The sequence below is a fragment of the Geotrypetes seraphini genome, chromosome 8 (assembly GCF_902459505.1).
Source record: "Geotrypetes seraphini chromosome 8, aGeoSer1.1, whole genome shotgun sequence".
Classification (NCBI taxonomy): domain Eukaryota; kingdom Metazoa; phylum Chordata; class Amphibia; order Gymnophiona; family Dermophiidae; genus Geotrypetes; species Geotrypetes seraphini.
Window position 1 is genome coordinate 126,254,724 of NC_047091.1, and position 19,303 is coordinate 126,274,026.

Genomic DNA, 19,303 nt, shown 5'->3' on the forward strand with positions numbered 1-19,303 from the left:
GCTGTGGGCAGCGGTTCCTACGTGCGTCCTGCACCTGAACCGGAAGCCATCTCTCTGATGTCGCAATGTCAGAGGAAGGCTTCCGGATGAGGTGCAGGACATGCGAGGAGCCGCCACACGTGGCTTTCTGCACATTACAACAGTGAAGAAGAGGGAGCCGGCCAGAAGATAACGGGCAGCATAAAACAGCCAGGCGGGAATAGGCCAGAAGGTAAGATACCCCCCAGAGGGAGGCACCTAATTGAGGTACAGCATGGAGGGAGGGAGACAACAAAGGTAGGAGGGAATGATTTTATTTTCAATTTAGTGATTGAATTGTGTCAATTTTGAGAATTTACATCTGTCTATATTTTCCACTATTCAGGAAGAAATGCAATTGTTTCTTTTTCTCGGGTTGTACTGCTTGCAGAGTCTTGAATCTTAGGGTTTCGTTTGTATATATTAGCACTTTTAGTTTTTGGTCCCATATTTGCATAGGGGTTACCTGTGTTCTGGTAGGAATGAATGTTGAGAAGTATACAGTGTGCCTTGTGTAGTTTAATTTTGTGGTTAACCATTATGATTATGATTATTGAGAGCTTCTATACCGCTACATGTTTACCAAATCAGTTGTCCAATGTATGTACACATGTAATACTTGGTTTACTATTGCAGCTAAATACACTATACATTTAAAAAAAAATTTATATACCTCTTAAGGAGGTTGGCCATTATGTGTTATTAATAAGATTATATTGTGTGTGTGTATATATGAAAAATGAATGGAAAAAATAGTGTTACAATTAGTACTATTATGGGGGCGGGGTCTGGCCAGCAACTTAGCCTTTGTTTTGGATTTAAGCCCCTTAATGTGATTGAGTTTGACACCCCTGCCATAAAGGAACATGTCTAGTCAGCTTGCACTAACAAGTTGCTCGGAGACCGTATTCCTGGGATCAAGGCTCACCCCTGATTTATCAGGTGCTTAAACGCAGGCTGTTTGGCTTTGCAGTGTTCCAGGAGGACTTTGCCAGGTGCCTGCTGCATTTTCCTCCCTCCCGTTGCTGTGTGCAGATCCATGGGGATCTGAGGTCTCAGTCTGGCTTCGGCCCAACTGGCAGCCTGAAGACTGAATTGTCCTGGACTGAGAATGTACTTGTTTGAGGCAATGGTCTTCTTCACTATCCAGCTGCAGTGAGAGCTGAAGTTGGCTATAGTATCAGTACAGCATAGCACAGTGAGTAGTACAGACTATAATAGCCTATGGGAAAATTGGGGTGCTGGTGTCTCCAGAAGAGCGACCAAGATGGTAAAGGGGATGGAACTACTCTCATATGAGGAAAGACTAAAACGGTTAGGGCTCTTCAGCTTGGAAAAGAGACGGCTGAGGGGAGATATGATTGAAGTCTACAAAATCCTGAGTGGAGTAGAATGGGTACAAGTGGATCGATTTTTCACTCTGTCAAAAATTACAAAGTCTGGGGGACACTTGATGAAGTTACAAGGAAATACTCTTAAAACTAATATGAGGAAATTTGTTTTCACTCAGAGAATAGTTAAGCTCTGGAATGTGTTGCCAGAGGATGTGGTAAGAGCGGATAGCGTAGCTGGTTTTAAGAAAGGTTTGGACAAGTTCCTGGAGGAAAAATCCATATTCTGTTATTGAGAAAGACATGGGAGGAAGCCACTGCTTGCCCTGTATTGGTAGCATGGACTATTGGCCAGGTACTAGTGACCTGGATTGGCCACCATGAGAATGGGCTACTGGGCTTGATGGACCATTAGTCTGACCCAGTAAGGCTATTCTTATGTTCTTAGATATAGGGTCTCTCACTTCTAAAAACCCCTTCCCTGAATTATTTGAACCCTGCTGTAACCTTCCCAGGCTGTTTTTTGGTGTCAAAATGCTGCCGCGGCAGCCATCATCATGCATTTTCCAGTTTTAATTAAAAAGCCTTTATCTGCCTCAAAGCAACTTGATTTTACTTAAAATTGATATAACCGGTAGGGAGGCACCAGAAGTGCTCCATTAAATCTAGAAGCTCAGTTGTTGTTCCATTAGGTGGAGATCCATCTGCTGGCGATCTCTGAAGCTCATTTAGGAGGGATGGAGAATGTACAAGCTGACTATCTCAGCTGGCAGTCTTTGGATCCAAGGCAGTGGTTGTTGTCCCGGGCTAGCCTTTCAATGCATTGTGCAGTGTTGGGGACAACCAACGGTGAATCTGATAGCTTTAGCAGTGAACAAGAAAGCAAACTGTGTCTTCAGCTGAAGATCCGAGTTCGGATGCTTTAGTACAACCATGGCCAGAGAAACAGCTGTTGTATTTGTTTCCCCCCACAGTCCGTGATAGGCCGGGTTCTCCACAGAATAGCTCTCCACCCAGGATTGGTAATTCTGATAGCTCTGCATTGGCTGTGGTACATGGATCTGGTGTGCCAGCAGAGGCAGAGGTCTCAAATTACCAGTACATCTGGATTTACTGTCACAGGGTCTTGTACCCATGGAAAATCCTGAACGCTTCAGGCTTACGGCATGGCCCTTGAGCACACAGCTTTAGCATGGAAAAGGTATTTGGAAGTGGTTATCGCTACTCTTCTTAGAGCTAAGAAGCCAACAATAGTCGCAGCAAGCCTGGAAAATGTTTCAACTTTGGTATGCTAAAGACACTAAGGAACCCTCCAGGGCTCTGATTTCAGTAGTTCTGACTTTTCTGCAGGCTGGATTCGAATAGGGTCTAGTGGATGGATCCCTCAAGGTATGGGTAGCTGGCTTTTCGAGCTTTAGAGCCCGAGTGGAAAAGGTTTCACTGGCTTCTCATCCAGATAGAACCAGATTCTTGAAGGGGGCACTTAGGTTGCATCCTCTGGTTAAACAACCTTTTCTGTCATAGAACCTTAAACATTGTTTTGCAGGGTCTCAGTAAGGCTCCATATACCCTGTCTTTCCTGAACAGATTATAGGTATATCTGTCCAGAACCTGAGATCTTCTCATGACATGCAGGTATAATGAGTACAATGCATTTTATCATTACAGAGGAATTGAGAGTATTCAAACTCCATAAATGTTAGTGCTGGTTGCACTCAGATAGGTGGATTGATTGTTCCACTTTGTTTTATCTGATTTGTTTTGATTAACATTGTTCATTATTCTTGATACAGAGGAGAACAGAAGTGTACCCCCTCTTTTTTATATTTCCTATTGTAATGATTCCTATCAAATGTTTTGGTACAAACTGGAGAGAGGCAGTAAGCCCACTGGGGAGAGAGATGGAGCTGAAGAAAGTGTATGATTCCTTTTGCAATGAGAGGGCATAGGATGAAGTTAAGAGGTGATAGGCTCCGGAGTAATCTAAGGAAATATTTTTTTACAGAAAGGGTGGTAGATGTATGGAACAGTTTATCAGAAGATGTGGTAGAGACACAGACTGTGTCTGAATTCAAAAGGGCCTGAGAAAGGCATGTGGGATCTCTCGGAGAGAGAAAGAGATAATGGTTACTGCGGATGGGCAGACTAGATGGGCCATTTGGCCTTTATCTGCAATCATGTTTCCCTGTCAAAACACTTAGACTTACAAAGTTCCATAGTTTACTATGGAACTTTGTAAGTCTAAGTACTTTGAAAATATACCTCTAAATATTATTAACACTGAAATAAACAATGCCACCATGCTAACAATTATTTAATACCTTTCACTCTTTTAAGAAATCAGATAACTCCCTTTCCTTATTGTCTTCCATATGTATGCTATCACCAAATGTTAAAAACCTGGCTGTTTAGAAAATATCTTAATATTGATTGATCTTTAATGAACTGAATATTTTTTCATTGTGTATGTGCCTCCTGTAGTCCACTTTGAACCCTTGTTCCTAGGCAGTAGGTGAGACATTCTAGAAAGCTGGGTTATTTCTCCATACCTGCATATTGCAAAACAAATTCACTCCGGATTTTTCACTCTTCCTCTGGTGTACTTCACTGTGTAGTTTAGCGCTCTCTACAGTTTTTTCCTTCTGCATGCATGACTGCAGTTGTGTGTGTTCTGCTCTCCCCATTTTATTGTTTTAATTCGATGTAATTTGTACCCTTTTCAGGTAATTTCATGGCTTGAATCAAATTTGAAGTTCTGCCTGCTTGAGAATTCATAGACTTTGGTCTGTAGCTGACAGGCCGATCCCTTTTTGGGTACCTGTTGGCCAGCCTGCATAGTTTTCTCTGGAGCTCAGGGCCGTCCATGTAGTGGTCTCACCTACTGTTAAACAGATGTCAAGGGTAGGCTGTTAGGCTTTGCGATATCTTGCAGGGTGCAAGCTGTGTCTTTGCGCTTCCGCCCATCCTGGTGCACATCCAGTGGTCCACAGGGCTAGAGGTATAGTCTGACAGAGGAGTCTGACTGTCAGCCTGAAGATTAGCTTCGAGGAAGCATTCCCAGCATTGTGGGAATGAAATTCTCATACAACTACTGTAAGAGAGCTGAAAACAGGTTTGCAGCATGGATTCTGTCAGGTCACAGTCAGGGCCGGATTAAAGGGTAGGCCCAGTAGGTATGTGCCTAGGGCCCAAAATTGTCAGGGGGATCCGCTGAAGGAGGGCAAACAGATGATTCAACTTTCCAAGTTTTTGTTGTTTTTTTTTCCAAATGACGCTGCCGCCTCCCCGGCATCGATGATAACCGTTATTTTGCAAGTGGTGCTCAGCCCAAAGCTTTCCCTCTGATGCAGCTTCCTGTTTTCCCCCTGAGCAGTTCGCATCAGAGGGAAGCTTTAGCCGAGCAGCAGCACCGCTTGCAAGATAACGGTTGCCGTTGCTATTCTTTGGGAGCAGAAGCACTCTGATTCATACACAGGTAATCCATGCTGGGGTTTTGCTTTTTCCCTGGGAAAAAAAAATGACACACTTGTGACATCGGTGTCTCCCCTCTCTTGCCCTGTGTTACTAATTAAAAATAATAAATAGTAATACCATTGAGCGGCAGCAGCGAGAAGGGGGCGGTTGTGGTGGCTGCCATGTGGGGCAGGAGAAGGAGGAGGAAGAGGTGGCTGGAAGTGGCACAGGGTGCAGTTCTGCAGGCTGCTCTGGAGAAGACTAGATGAATCCCACGGTAATGCCTTTGACTGGTTACAGCCCGGAGATCAAGGCGAGCTGCAGGTAAGCGAGCCTTTGCCCAGGGATCGTGACACAGGATCCAGGGAGGGCAGTAGCCGCAGGCAGGTAGGTGCTCCTCCTGTCTGGGGAACGCTGGCTGTAGAAAAGGTGATGGATGGGGATGTCGTGTTTGGTCCCTGAGCTCTCTGTCCTTCTTTTTGCTCACTCTTTAGTGCAGCAATCACAACGCCGATGTTTACTCTGCATCGGAGCACTCCTGCTTGTGCTTGCTGGTACCAAGTTTTCCCTGAGCGGGGATCGCAAACTTTGTGGCTTAGTACTCCCTTGAGGGGCTAGAAGTTTTGCAATCCACATCATAAGTGTGTATGGCTTGGATCAGTGCAAAGTTTTCACCCTTTTCTTTTTCCTGTTTCTACCTTGTATCTGCTCCAGTGCACCTACCTTCCCTGTGGTAAAGCAGCTCAAGATCTCTAGGGGTTTTAACTGCTTGCCTTGTTTTGTTGCAAATGAACATACATGGAGTGGAACGTACTAGAGGAGTTACAGATTTGGTTGTTTATACATACGTATAGGTTACAGTTGGACGACACAGAGTGAGTTAGTTGAGAGGAGTTGCAAACTTGGTTATTAATATAGATTTATGTTTTGGATAGTATTACTGCTTTACAATGCATTTGAACACTTTTATATACCTTTGGAAAGGGTTTAATGTTAAAGTCCTGGGCAAGTAGGTGGGAAGGGAAGGAAGGGAGGATTTGTTCTGAGATGTCTGGGGCTTGCATAGAGCTAAAACTACACTGGCACTAGTATGGTAATTTTTGTTGTTTATTTTGAATTTTAAAATAAATGAAAAAAAGAAATACAAGTAGAAATAAAGAAGTAAATAAGAAAACAGGTAAAGGAATGGGGCGGGGTGGGGTGGGGCATGGGCGGTGCAGGGCTAGGAGGCCCAGTGTACTTGTGTGCCTAGGGGCCTTCGAAGAATTAATCTTTCCCTGGTCACAGTGAGTATACAGGCTGACACCCTGTGAAAAGTTGGAAAAGTGGGGTTTTGAGTGTTTCTGGATGTTCCCCTGCAGTGTTCTCCCCAGAAATTTTTTCTAGCCGGGTGGCACGAAAAAATAGCCGGGTGGGGCGGGATGGGGAAATATGTTGGTGCAAATTTGATGCTCTGGAAATTAACCCTCCCTGCTTACAGTGAAGGAGTAGGAGTGGGGAAGAGGGTTGGCCCACGACTTGGAACGCTATGAAAGTTACCCCTCCCTGCTCTTAGTGAAGGAGTAGGGTAGGGGTGTCCAACCTTTTGGCTTCCCTGGGCCACATTGGACAAAAAAATTTTCTGGGGCCGCACAAACACCAACGCTAGCTGATGAGCAAAAAAAAAAAAAGGCTGCGCAGGTCCCAAATTTGCAATCACTAATATAGAAGATGTACATATCTAATAATAAACCTTCATTAAAGGGACACTGTGGAGAGGAACCCAAAAAAGCAGTAATTCTTATCCTGACTGAGTGATCTTCCAGATACACCGCTGACAGTGGGAGCAGCCACAGGCTTCCGCATCCCCACTCTGATGAGCAGGGATGCGCGTTCCTGGTTCTCACATTCACTTCTATTACAGCTATGGTGAGCCTCATCAGAACGGGGGTGCTGAATCAGCTGTCAGCAGCGCATGTGAAGGATCGTTTAATCAGGGTAAATATTACTGCTTTTTTGGGCCTCCTCCCTGCCCCCCCCCCCCTTGGTTTTCATGTATGCATGAAAGCAGGGGCAAGCTTGAGGATATTGCCTTTGGCTGCAAAGCTTGGAGATTTTGAGTTGCCAGACTGGAGGAAGATGTCTTCAGTTGGCAAGGCTTCGGAATCTCCACTAGCTCAAGTATTTATAAATTGCACTCAGGCAGAGAGAAATTTTGGTGCCCCTCCACTAATTTTGGGCTCCAGTCCCTCCCCCAAATCAGCTGTATATGACTACGCCACTGAATACAAAAATAATTGTGATGCACATATCCCAAACCTAACATATTCTAGTTAATAAATTCATAATAAAACAATTTTTTCTACCTTATTGTCTGGATGTTTTGTTTTTCCATGATCTTGATCCCAGTTTCTTTTTCTGCTTTTTGTCGATCTTGTACCAATTCTCTTTCCAATGTCTGCTGTCCAGTTTTTCTCCTCTTCTCAATACTGTTCCATTCTTTCCTTATGCCTGTCTCCAACGTATTGATTTTTCCCTTTCAGCCTTCTCAACTTTTTCTCTTTTTTGCCTCTGGGGTGTCCAACCCGCGGCCCGACAAGGAGTTTTGTGCGGCCCAGCTTCTCTCTCCCTCCGGCGGTAGTTTTCTGGCTGGCTCTCTTCTGCAGTCGGCTGCGGGTGGCGTCGGCTCCTCGCGCGCGATTCATGGCTGATTCGGAAGCCTTCTCTCTGACGTCGTGACGTCAGAGGGAACGCTTCTGACACAGCCACAGATTGCGCGTGAGGAGCCGACACCACCCACAGTCGACTGCAGAAGGGAGCCACCCGCAGCCAACTGCAGAAAGGAGCCGGCCAGAAAACTACCCGCTGGAGGGAGGGAGAAGCTGGGCCGCACAAAACTCCTTGTCGGGCTGCGGGTTGGACACCCCTGGAGTAGGGACAGGGAAGAGGATTGGAGCACGGCTTTGATGCTGGTGGTGCGGATGCAAGATGACAGCCGGGCACTCACCTAAATTAGCCGGGCGGAGCGCCCGGCTAAAACACGCTAGGGAGAACACTGCCCTGTGTTCCCCCTCCTGAAAAATCCTAAAATCACCATTTTTAGAGCTTGGAAAGTGTGATAAATATCACAATTTTGGTGCAAATTTTTTACCGGCAGCCATCTTGGATTTTTAGCAATCTTTTTTCTTCAGTTCCCTGCTTCCTTAAAACTTTTAATTTTGCCTTAAAAACTGCTGGGATGGAATCCTTGGGCTCTCATGTGGATTCTTGCCAGGATTATGAAAATTTAGCACTTTTAGAGTGTCCTTGCGCCATATGGCACAATTAGGGGGCTGTAGCACCCAATATAGTTTCTCTCCCCCCCCCCCCAGCAGAAGCAGGTGATCAAACACTCAGCTAGCCCAGCGGGGTGGCTGGCAATGCTTTCGGGGCTCGGCATGGCTGGGTCTTCAATCAGCCAGGCTGCAGACCCTCCTCAGCCTAAGAAATGCAAATTTAAGTCATCTAAGGGTGACTCTATGCCCCAGGAGCAGGACTCCTTTTCTAAATTCATTAAAATTTTTGTGGTCGGCGTTTCAAAACAGTTTTCTTCCCCTGCCCAACCTCAATCTGTCTCTGCAGCGTCTCTTAGTGGGCACGTCCTCGCCTCGGCCTGCTATAGCTGTTGCGCTGCCTGATCCTGATCTATGGGATCCGGATGCTGATCTTTACCTTACTGATCTCTTGTTTGCTGGTACAGCACTTCCTGGACCAGGGGATCCGGGCTTGTGTGCTGAATCTGTGGATCCTTCGGGGGCCTTGGATCCTGGTGATGATCCTATGATCCTGCACTTATTTAAGTATTCGGACCTTATTGCTGAGTCTTTGCAGGAATTAAACTTAGTCACTCAGCTGGTTCCGTCCACTTCTACCTCCTGGCTTTGTAGTGTGCGCTCGCAGTCTGCGACTATGCATGATATTCAGATATGAGCTTTCTGGTCTCAGAGTAGTTTGACTCTCCGGAGGGTGCTCTGAAAAATGCTAGAGCTATGTCATGCTTCTATCCACTAGCACAGGAGTGTTAGCAGCTTTTGGGTCAGCCCAGGGTGGATTTTTTGGTGGCACAGGTGACCAAGCTCAGGGGCCATTGTCCATTAGTGAGATGACTTGGGGAAATCCACTGCTTATTCCTAGGATAAGAAGCTGGAATCCGTTTTGCTACTTGGGATCTAGCTAGCTACTTGGGACCTGGGTTGGCCACTGTTGGAAACAGGATACTGGGCTTGATGGACCTTCGGTCTGTCCCAGTATGGCAATTCTTATGTTCTTATGCTCTTAAAGCATGGCTCTTGGTGTGCAGCCTTAGAGAATAAAGAATATTCTGCCCTGGTTGTTGATACTCTTCTTAAGTCTAAAATGTTGTCCATGATGTAGTCTCAAGCTAAGGCGTGAAAGACCTTCCAAAATTGGTGAGCCCAAGACCAGGTGGATCCGTATTCAGCTCCAATCTCGCTGATTCTCGTCTTTCTTCAGCTTGGTGTGGATAAAGGCCTCATTTTGGCTTCTCTGATTTAGAGCCCGGGACTGTCGGTCCTCATTGGCATCTCATCCTAATGTCGCTTGATTCTTAATGTCCGAACGCAGGTTAAGCATCCTTTCTCTGCTTGGGACCTTAGCCTTGTGTTGTCTAGCTTTGCCAAGACTCCTTTTGAGCCCCTTCGAGATGCTTCCTTCTTAGATTTGACCCTCAAGACCGTTTTTCTGGTCAGCATTACTTCGGCACATCGTGTGTCAGAATTGCAGGCTTTGTCTTCCCGAAACCCTATTTTCCGGATTTCGGAGGCAGGGGTTTCCCTTTGGACGGTTCTTTCCTTTTTGCTGAAAGTTTCAGCTTTCCATGTTAATCAGGAAGTGTTTGCCTGCCTTTCAGTCGATGGGTTCTAGAACACAGGACTGCTTGTTGAAGAAACTGGATGTACGCAGAGTTTTTCTGCATTATCTGGAGGCCACCCTAGATTTTTGGGAGACTGCTTTTGTACGTCTCAGCTGTCTAGAATGTCTCACCTATTGCACTAGAAAAAGAGATTATGTACTTACCCTGGTAAGCTCTTTTCCAGTAGATAGGTGAGACATGCTAGACTCGCCGCCTTCCTGCACCTGCTTTCAGCTTTCAGTTTTCAGTCTGTTTATGCTTCTCCAAGCTGATTCTTGGATACCAGTCAGCCCTTGAGGGCTGGGCCGAATTTGTATATATATTATGTTTCATTTATTGGGGAGTAGTTTCTAAGCTCCTTTGAAGCCTGTGTTGACGGTTAATGGTACTATTTAGTTACTTTTGAGCAGAACAATTTGTTTTACCTGTTTCTACAGGTGCCTCTAATTCACATATATTAGGTGCTTCTTGGCGCTTGGGTAGTAACTGTAGAGGGCACTAAACTGCACAGTGAAGTATACCAGAGGCAGAGTGAAAAATCCAGAGTGAATTCCTTCTGCAGCATGCGGGTATGAGGAAATAACCCAGCTGTCTAGAATGTCTCACCTATCTACTGGAAAAGAGCTTACTAGGGTAAGTACATAATCTCTTTTTATTGGTTACATGGAATAGAAATGAAAAATTAAATTCCTATCTTATGCGGTATGGCAGGTTCAATGTAGGCCTGGAACGCTGGCTATCTCAAGCTAGAGAAATTGCATGGTGGTAGTTAGAGAAGAAAGTACCTTCTCCAGGACAGAGTTCTGTAAAATGGTTCCCTTTGTCTCCCCTAGGCCTTATGATACAAGCACAAGGGGCTACAGGGATTGGTCCTTCATGACCACACATTCCTGGGATGAGGATCCACAGGGGGTCTGGTCTCTAGAGCTGCGCAACAAGGGTGATTACAGCAATAATGGTGAGAAATTTGTCCCTTGTAGGGTTTGAAGAGAAAGTGTTAACCTTGAAAAGGAAGGGAAGGTCTTGTAACCCCAGAATTTTCAGTGAAAATGGGATGGTTCCATCAGCATGAGTTAAACCACTAGCTGTTTGATTTTATTTACAGGGTATCAGATTCAGAAACCTTTCTTGGTTTGAATGTATATGTCTATGCTGCTAAAGTGTATTATTTAGGATTCTGCTGGGTACTTATAACCTGGACTGGCCACTGTTAGAGACAAGATGGTGGACTCTGTGGATCTTTGGTCTGAGTCAGCATGGCTTTTCTTACGTTTTTTTAAGAACAAACAAAGCAAGGTATCACCAGCTGAAAATAACAGGTGCTAGTACCCTTGTATATTGCTAGGTGATATCAATTTTGCTACATGTTAATTGAGACATCCAGGGGGCAGTGTCTTCTAGAAGTAGGAAGACCCTTGATTCTCTACATAGAAAAACCATCTGGTAACTTCTAAAGGAACCACATGGGAGAGGACAATGCTGGACCTGGTGTTTACAGATGGGGGAGAGTATCTCCAACATTGCAATGGATGAGCATCAGGGATCCAATGATCAATGGATGGTGATAGTCTATTTAAAAGTTAGGAAACCATGGAAAGATGCCTAGAGATAACTGTTAGTTCTCCCATAGCAACAGATAGTACCATAGAACCTACACTTTTACAGGGTTCAATCACACTTCCCATCTCTTCCATCAAATGTTCATACTTCAGTGTGATGAATTCTTCCCGCACAACAATTAGGGATACCACTATTACAGTTTCTAGTTTAATTAAGACTTCTATACCACCACTCAATGATGTGCAGAACATAGCGGTGTACAATATTTAAAACCAAAAGAGGAAAATAACACCAGTAAATTAGGGCAGACATCAATCATGCCAAAGAGGTTGTGGAAAGTGAAAAAAGAAAAGTAAGGCAATAAAGAAATTACTGGAGGAAGGTCTGGGGGAGGGGGAAGGGAAGAAGAAGAGGAGTAAGAAGCAAATTGCAGTTGCTGCTGAGAAAGAAGGAAATTAAAGGAAGGGAGAGACTGTTTAGGGCAGATTGCTACTGCTGGGGCTGGTGGATGGTACTAGAAGTTATATTAGCTGTAAGCCTGATTAAAAGAAAAACAGATTTTGAGCTCTGCCTTGAAATTTTTAAAAGCTCACTGCAAAGAGAGAGGTAAGTTGTTCCAGGTTGCTAGAGCAAGGAAGTAAAATAAACTATTTCTAGTAGATTCAAGTTGGGCAATCCTAGGATGGGAAAGGACTAGTTGGCATCATTTAATAACTGGAGAAGTCATGTGGGAGAGTAGTGAAAATAGATAATCTGGGACACCCATGTGGAGAGTTTTGAAAGTAAGTAGGGCAATTTTATAAGTAATTATTTGTTTAATCAGCAATCAGTGGTAAGATTTAAGAAAAGGTGTGATATGATCAGAACAATGAGTGTGACACAATCGAATGGCTGTGTTTTAGAGAGATTGAAGTTTCTCAATGGAATAGTATTGGAGGCCAGAATAAATATTCTGTTATATTCCTTCCAGATTCCATGCACTAAGTGTTTAAGCCCAACTCGTGGTCTGGGTGTTGCAGAAATCTACATCTTTTCTGAACACATGCTACACCCCCTTAGCCTGCAAGTCAGCAAACAACCTTAGTTTCAGTTTCTGCAAGCAGTGCGAGCAGAAGAATTTTGCTATTACTCTGCTTCTGTTCCTTATTTTTTCGCTTAAAGTTCATTTTTTGATGGCTTCAGTGCCTTGAGACCCCTCCCTGGTAGTCCCCTGTCAGAGAAAAGGATGCAGTCGTGCGGAGCCGGACTGCAGCTTCACAGAGAAACTCTGGAGCCAGCCTGCTCTATGCCACCCTCTTCAAGTGCCCGAAATCCTTTGCCATGGAAGTCTGTTGGCCGGTGACTCTGTCACAGGTTTCTAGTGCAGGCTGTATGTGTCTTGACAGAAACCCGCCCAGGTTTCAAGGCACAGGCTGTCTTTCCGAGTTTCCAAGTTTTATTAAAATTTGTTATCTCGCTTAACAAATTTCTAAGCAGCTTACAGTAATAAAATAAAAAATGGGAGATATACAAACATTAGTCATTAATAAGACAATATGAATGAATATTTGGACATTATGGTCTGACTACGATAAGAGGTAAAAGGGGAAGAAATACAATTTTAGATAGGATAGGAAAACATGGGTAAGGGAGATTACATCTGTGGTAGAAAATAGGATCAGACTATCTCGAGGATCTATCAATGCTTAGTGGCTAGAAGGGGGTCGTCTTTGCCCTATATATGGTGGCTAGTCATGGGTTGCACAGGATACATCAACTCATACTGGCTACCAATCCAAGAAAGAATACTATTTAAATTCTACTGTATGTTATTTAAAACCTTAAAGGGAGACAGCCCAGCCTACCTGAACATCCGCCTCATCCAAACCACCTCAATCAGACATAGAAAAACACACACCCCATTCACAACCTCCCCCCCGATCAAAGAAGTAAAACGGAAAAAACTATACGATGGCCTCCTAGCCACTCAAGCAGCAAAACTAGATAACCAGATCTCCTATCTACTGACAACTAGCCCAGACTACAAGATGTTCAGAGAAGAAATAAAAACTATATTCTTCCTGAAACAGTCTTAATAGTCCTAACATCACATATACCGTCCTTCCCTCCTCCTTCTTACCGCCACAATGAATCTACCTGACTTACTCTTTACCTCTCTAGAAATGACAAATGATTTTCCATTGTAACCTACCATTTATAATTCTTTTGTAATCTGCCTTGAACCGCAAGGTAATGGCGGAATAGAAATCTCTAATGTAATGTAATGTAATACATATAGGTCTACTTTGAAGCCAGGAGTTCTGTCTCCATCTACTGATAGGAGTGCATATACCCAGTGGCATACCAAGGGGAGATGGGGGGGGGGCGCTCCAAGGGGGTGTACAGCTGGCCAGGTCCGGAAGCTCCCGCGCTGCTTAAAACGGCACATCAGCGCGGCTGACGTATTTATTCCATAGCAGAGTCGGCAGCCGCGCTGAAGTGCACGAAGGTCCTGCGATGACTACTTCTGCTGCCTCTGCTCTGGAAGAGGTAAGTGATGTCGGAGGGGGGTGGACCTCAGCCGCAGTCATCGCGGGACCTTGCCGCAACTCCCTGCGTCTGCCGGCCCAGCCCCCTTCCAATGTCACTTACCTCTTCCGGAGCAGAGGCAACAGAAGTAGTCATTGCTGATTTCGATGGAGAGATAAAGGAGTATAGCAGGGTGGTGGAAGGAGAAAAAGGGGGTCAGGGTGGTATGGAAGGATGGTGAAGGGAGAGAAAGGGGGTCAGGGTGGTATGGAATGATGGTGAAGGGAGAGAAAAGGGGGTTAGGGTAGTATGGAAGCATGGTGAAGGGTGAGAAAGGGGGTAGATGCTGATGGAAGTGGGGGGGAAGGGAGAGGAGAGAGTGAAATGCCAGACCATGGGGGTGTGGGAGAGATGGAAGGGGAAGGCATAAAGTTTCTGGCAGGTGAATAGATGCAGAGAAGATGCCATATAGAAGGGGCAGAGAGAGGGTAGACAGTGGATTAAAGGAAGAGAGTGACAAGAAGATGAGGAAAGCAGAAACCAGAGAAGATAAGGTAGAAAAAAATTCTATTTATTTATTTTTTTGCTTTAGGGGAGATGCATTGCTGTTTCTGTGGTGTTGCATTGTATGCAGAGTCCAGCTTCTTGGTGCTTCAGTTTAATCTTTGTCTACGTATTTTTATTCTATTTCCCCATTTACAAAACCGTAGAGCATTTTTTAGCGTTGGCATCTGAGCTGTTACCACCATGGCTAAAAACCACACTACAGTTTTGTAAAAGGGGGAGGGGTTAGTTTGTGATTACATACTAGGCGAAGGTGTTTTCTGTGTTCTGTGTGTTCGAAAAGACATGGTTTTCTGTTAGGATTGACTGTAGGATTGATCTATACTAGTCTGGCTTATTTAGTTTTACAATGGGGGTGTACACTTCCCCCTCCCCATTCGCGGTTCCTGCACTCGCGGTTTCATATAATTGCGATTTTTTCTGGCGAGGGGTAAATAAAAAAAACAGTCTTAATGTGGAAAAAAAAATCCATCTTTTTTTCCCCCCAGCTGCCTTCCCAGCCTTACCTGGTGGTCTAGAGGGCTTTCGGGGCAGGAGCGGTCTTCCTACACTCCTGCCCCGTGCAAATCGCCATGAGGAAATGGCTGCTGGGAGTTCCCGTAATCTCTCGCGACTACGTCGGGAACTCCCTACAGTCATTTCCTGATGGCAATCTGTACGGGGCAGGAGCGTAGGAAGATCGCTCCTGCCCCGAAAGCCCTCTAGACCACCAGGTAAAGCCGGGAAAGCGGCAGGGAGGTGGGGGTGGGTCAGAGCCGGATAATCGCAGTTTTTCGGCATTCGCGGTCCGGCTCTGCCCTTATCCCCCGCGAATGACGAGGGAGAAGTGTATTGATGTACTGCTCACTGCAGTATGTAAGATGCTGCCTTTTCCTAGGTACACTCTTGTGTGACGTGTGGATTGTTACTAAAAATCATGTTTTTCATATAGATGGGGGGGTGTCAAAAAGTGATGGGCCCCGGGTGCCACTTATGCTAGGTATGCCACGGCATATACCCACGTCTGAACTGGTCTGGAAGGACCAAAGGAAAACAAATTAGTAGATAAGACCTAATTCCTTCTTATTCATTCATTGTTTATATATTCTATTTAAAGGAGAGGGAGCAGATAGTCAAGCTTGTACATCTGATAGCTGGGGTGCATTCTTAGCCAACCATGCATAGGGAATAGTCCTTATTCATTAACATCTGTGTTAACAAAAAAAAAGTGAAAATCTTTGGCATGATCTCTATGCTGCTTTCATCATTCTTACTGTCTCTTAACCAGGTTTTCTGTTCAGCTTCGCGCTGCAGCTTTATGGAACAGAGGAAAACATGATGGCCAGAAAGATAAGCAGTTCTGTAGTGAGCAAGTGTTTGAGGTGGACAGTAGAGGGTACATGTGAGGGTAAGTGACATTTTCCTATCTCTAATATTCCATAAAGTGAAAGCAGGAGAGGGTGGAACTAGGGCAGGATTAATTCTTTGAGGGCCCCTAGACACACAAGTACACTGGGCCCCCCTGGCCCTGCCCCACCCATACCCTGCCCCGCCCCCATTTATCTGTTTCCTTATTTACTTCTTTATTTCCACTTGTATTTCTTTCTTTCTTTTTTTTTTTTACATTCAAAACAAAGATTAGCATACCAGTGCGCAGTTTTTCTTCTATGCAACCCCCAAACATCTCTGAACAAATCCCCCTTCCTTCCCTTCCCACCTACTTACCCAGGACTTTAACTCTGAACCCTTTCCATACATATATAAAAGTGTTCAGATATATTGTAAAGCAGTAATACTATCCGAAATATAAGTCTATATTAATAACCAAGTTTACAACGCCTCTCAACTGCCTCACTCTATGTCAACCAACTGTAACCCATATGTATGTATAAACAACCAAATCTGTAACTCATCTAGTACGTTCCACTCCATGTATGTTAACTTACAACAAGGCAAGCAGTCCACCAAAGAATCCAACATGAAACAAAAGAAGATTTGGAATGGCGCCTTATGTTTCCCCTAAATTTAGTTCATCTGCCAAGTATTAATATACCCAGAAGATACAGAGAAAATAAAATAATAATGGATACTTGGAAAACGTTAAGATTTATAGATAAATTAACACCTATCCCAATATACAAATCAACTAATCAATCTATATGGATAAACTCCAAGATCAAAATAGGCGGAACTCAAATCCTTTGGAAGAACTGGATTATTGCAGGCATTAGATCTCTAGACGATATTATCTCAGAAGGTAAACTGCTGGATTTTTCACAATTGCAACATAGATTTGGTCTTAATAAAACACAAAGTTTTAAATGGTTGCAATTGAAGCAGGCCATTCAGGTTGGGTTCCCTGAATGGAAAACATTGAACAATCAATATAGTTTAAAGTTCTTATGCTTTAAAGCAGACTTCCTAGGACATCAAGCCGCATTGTGGTATAAATTAATATCTGGATATTTGAATAAAAAACCAAAAAATGGACTAAGAGACATTTGGAGCATTGAGATTGGACATCAGATTAATGCATCTCAATGGCCACTAATTTGGTCTTGGAGAATGGGATGTACAGTGTCAGCATCTATGAGACAAACTTGGTTTTTTTTATTACATAGAGCTTTTTGGACCCCTACACGTTTGCAAAAATTAGACAGTTCTAAATCCAATAAATGCTGGCACTGTAATCTAAAACCAGGGACATTAGATCATTTATTATATCATTGTCCCTATATAAAAATTTTTTGGAATTCAATTTGGCCACAAATTAATAAATTGATGGAAAATTATATTGCAATATCATATGATACAATTTTATTTGGAACAATGATGAAAAAAAAAAGTCAAATTTCACCAGAAAATAACAAGCTTTTATTAATTATGACAGGGGTTGCCATTCAACATATAACTAACAACTGGAAGAATTACAAAAACCTAAATTATACATTTTGGTGGAATACAACATGTCACATATTTAAAATGGAAAGAACAATAGCAATACAAAGGGGGACATATACTAAATTCACAAAAATATGGGGGCCATTGGCAAAATACTGTAATGAATAAATAATTGAATATTTCTTCTTCTTTTCTTCTTTTAAGGATTTTTTTTTATGACACACATAAAGGGGGGGTAAGGAAAATAATTTATACATAATATATTATAATATATTATATAAAATGTAATATATGAATGAAAACTAATAGAAGGGTGGGGGGAGGGAAAAGAGATAAAAAAGATGTAGAACATATTGTATTAGATATTTAAAATGTTATTGAATATCCATCAATTGTATTCTAATATGTTGTATAATTTTGATAAAATTCTGAAATATTATATTTAAGCAATAAAAGGGTGGGGGGAGGGTGAGGGGGAAAATCAAATTTAGATATATAATGTACTAGATATAAAAGTGATACTATGCAATTATCAATTGTATTTTAAATATTATGTACACTTTATGTAAAATTTGAAAATAAAAAATAATGGAAAAAAAAAAAAAAAGAAGATTGGCAGAAAATAAGGAGATTCAAATCAGGTTTATTCAAGGTGCTCCCAAGAATGCATTTCGCCAAACAAGGCTAGTCAACGTTTACAGAAAAACATGTCTTTCATACACACAGAACACAGATAAACCCTCACCCAGTATGGAATAAGTAATCACAAACTAAAAATAGAAATATGTAGATAAAGGTTAAATGAACCGCCAAGAAGCCAAACTGCATACAGTGAAATACTACAGAAACAATGCCACATAGCCCCCTAACATTTTTTTTTTTAATCTTTATTCATTTTTTCGTCTTACAACAATGTATCAAGAAATAACATTTGAACTTAAAAACATATGCATTCACATATATTATACAATATAATCTTTCCTATTAATCCAAACATTTAATAAAGAATCAGAATCCCCCCCAAATTATTAAGGGAAAATGTTAACTACTCATTACAATAATCTGTTAATGGTCCCCAAACATCTCAAAATTTACTAAAATATCTTTTCTGTGTGGCTAATGTTCTTTCCATTTTATATAGATGACATAAAGAATTCCACAAAAAACTGTAATTTAATCTGCTCCAATTTTTCCAATTAAATGTAATCTGTTGAATGGCGACTCCTGTCATAATTAGTAAGAGCTTGTTATTTTTTGAAGATATTTGACTCTTTGCCTTCATTGACATGCCAAATAATATAGTATCATGATAAAGCCACCGGACTTTCTAAGAAACAATTTATTTGGCCCCATATTGATTTACAAAAAGCCAAAAAACTATTTAAAATATAAATATAGCAGATGTAAATTTGAGGAAACTGACAAACAATCACCATTTTACAAATTAACAAATAGATACAGTTCCACATAGGAGGCTGTTGAACAAACTTGAAGGGCTGAAGTTAGGACCCAAAGTGGTGAACTGGGTCAGAAACTGGCTGTCGGACAGACGCCAGAGGGTGGTGGTTAATGGAAGTCGCTCGAAGGAAGGAAAGGTGACTAGTGGAGTCCCTCAGGGTTCGGTGCTGGGGCCAATCCTGTTCAATATGTTTGTGAGTGACATTGCTGAAGGGTTAGAAGGAAAAGTGTGCCTTTTTGCAATTGATACCAAGATTTGTAACAGAGTAGACACCGAAGAGGGAGTGGAAAATATAAAAAAGGATCTGCAAAAGTTAGAGAAATGGTCTAATGCCTGGCAACTAAAATTCAATGCAAAGAAATGCAGAGTAATGCATTTGGAGATTAATAATAGGAAGGAACCGAATATGCTGGGAGGAGAGAAGCTGATATGCACGGACGGGGAGAGGGACCTTGGGGTTATAGTGTCCGAAGATCTAAAGGCGAAAAAACAGTGTGACAAGGCAGTGGCTGCTGCCAGAAGGATGCTGGGCTGTATAAAGAGAGGCGTAGTCAGTAGAAGGAAGAAGGTGTTGACGCCCCTGTACAGGTCATTGGTGAGGCCCCACTTGGAGTATTGTGTTCAGTTTTGGAGACCGTA

At 42.9% G+C, this 19,303-nt stretch overlaps 1 protein-coding gene across 2 annotated transcripts in view; it reads left to right on the forward strand.

Moving 5' to 3' along the window:
* The window catches only part of PCSK4 (proprotein convertase subtilisin/kexin type 4), a 107,794-nt gene that overhangs the window by 76,816 nt on the left and 11,675 nt on the right, over window positions 1-19,303 (forward strand). For both annotated transcript variants that reach the window (XM_033957494.1, XM_033957495.1), the window contains exons 13-14: window positions 10,527-10,651; window positions 15,593-15,712. In XM_033957494.1, the coding sequence (XP_033813385.1) occupies window positions 10,527-10,651; window positions 15,593-15,712 (245 nt within the window). The remainder of the gene's footprint in view (window positions 1-10,526; window positions 10,652-15,592; window positions 15,713-19,303) is intronic.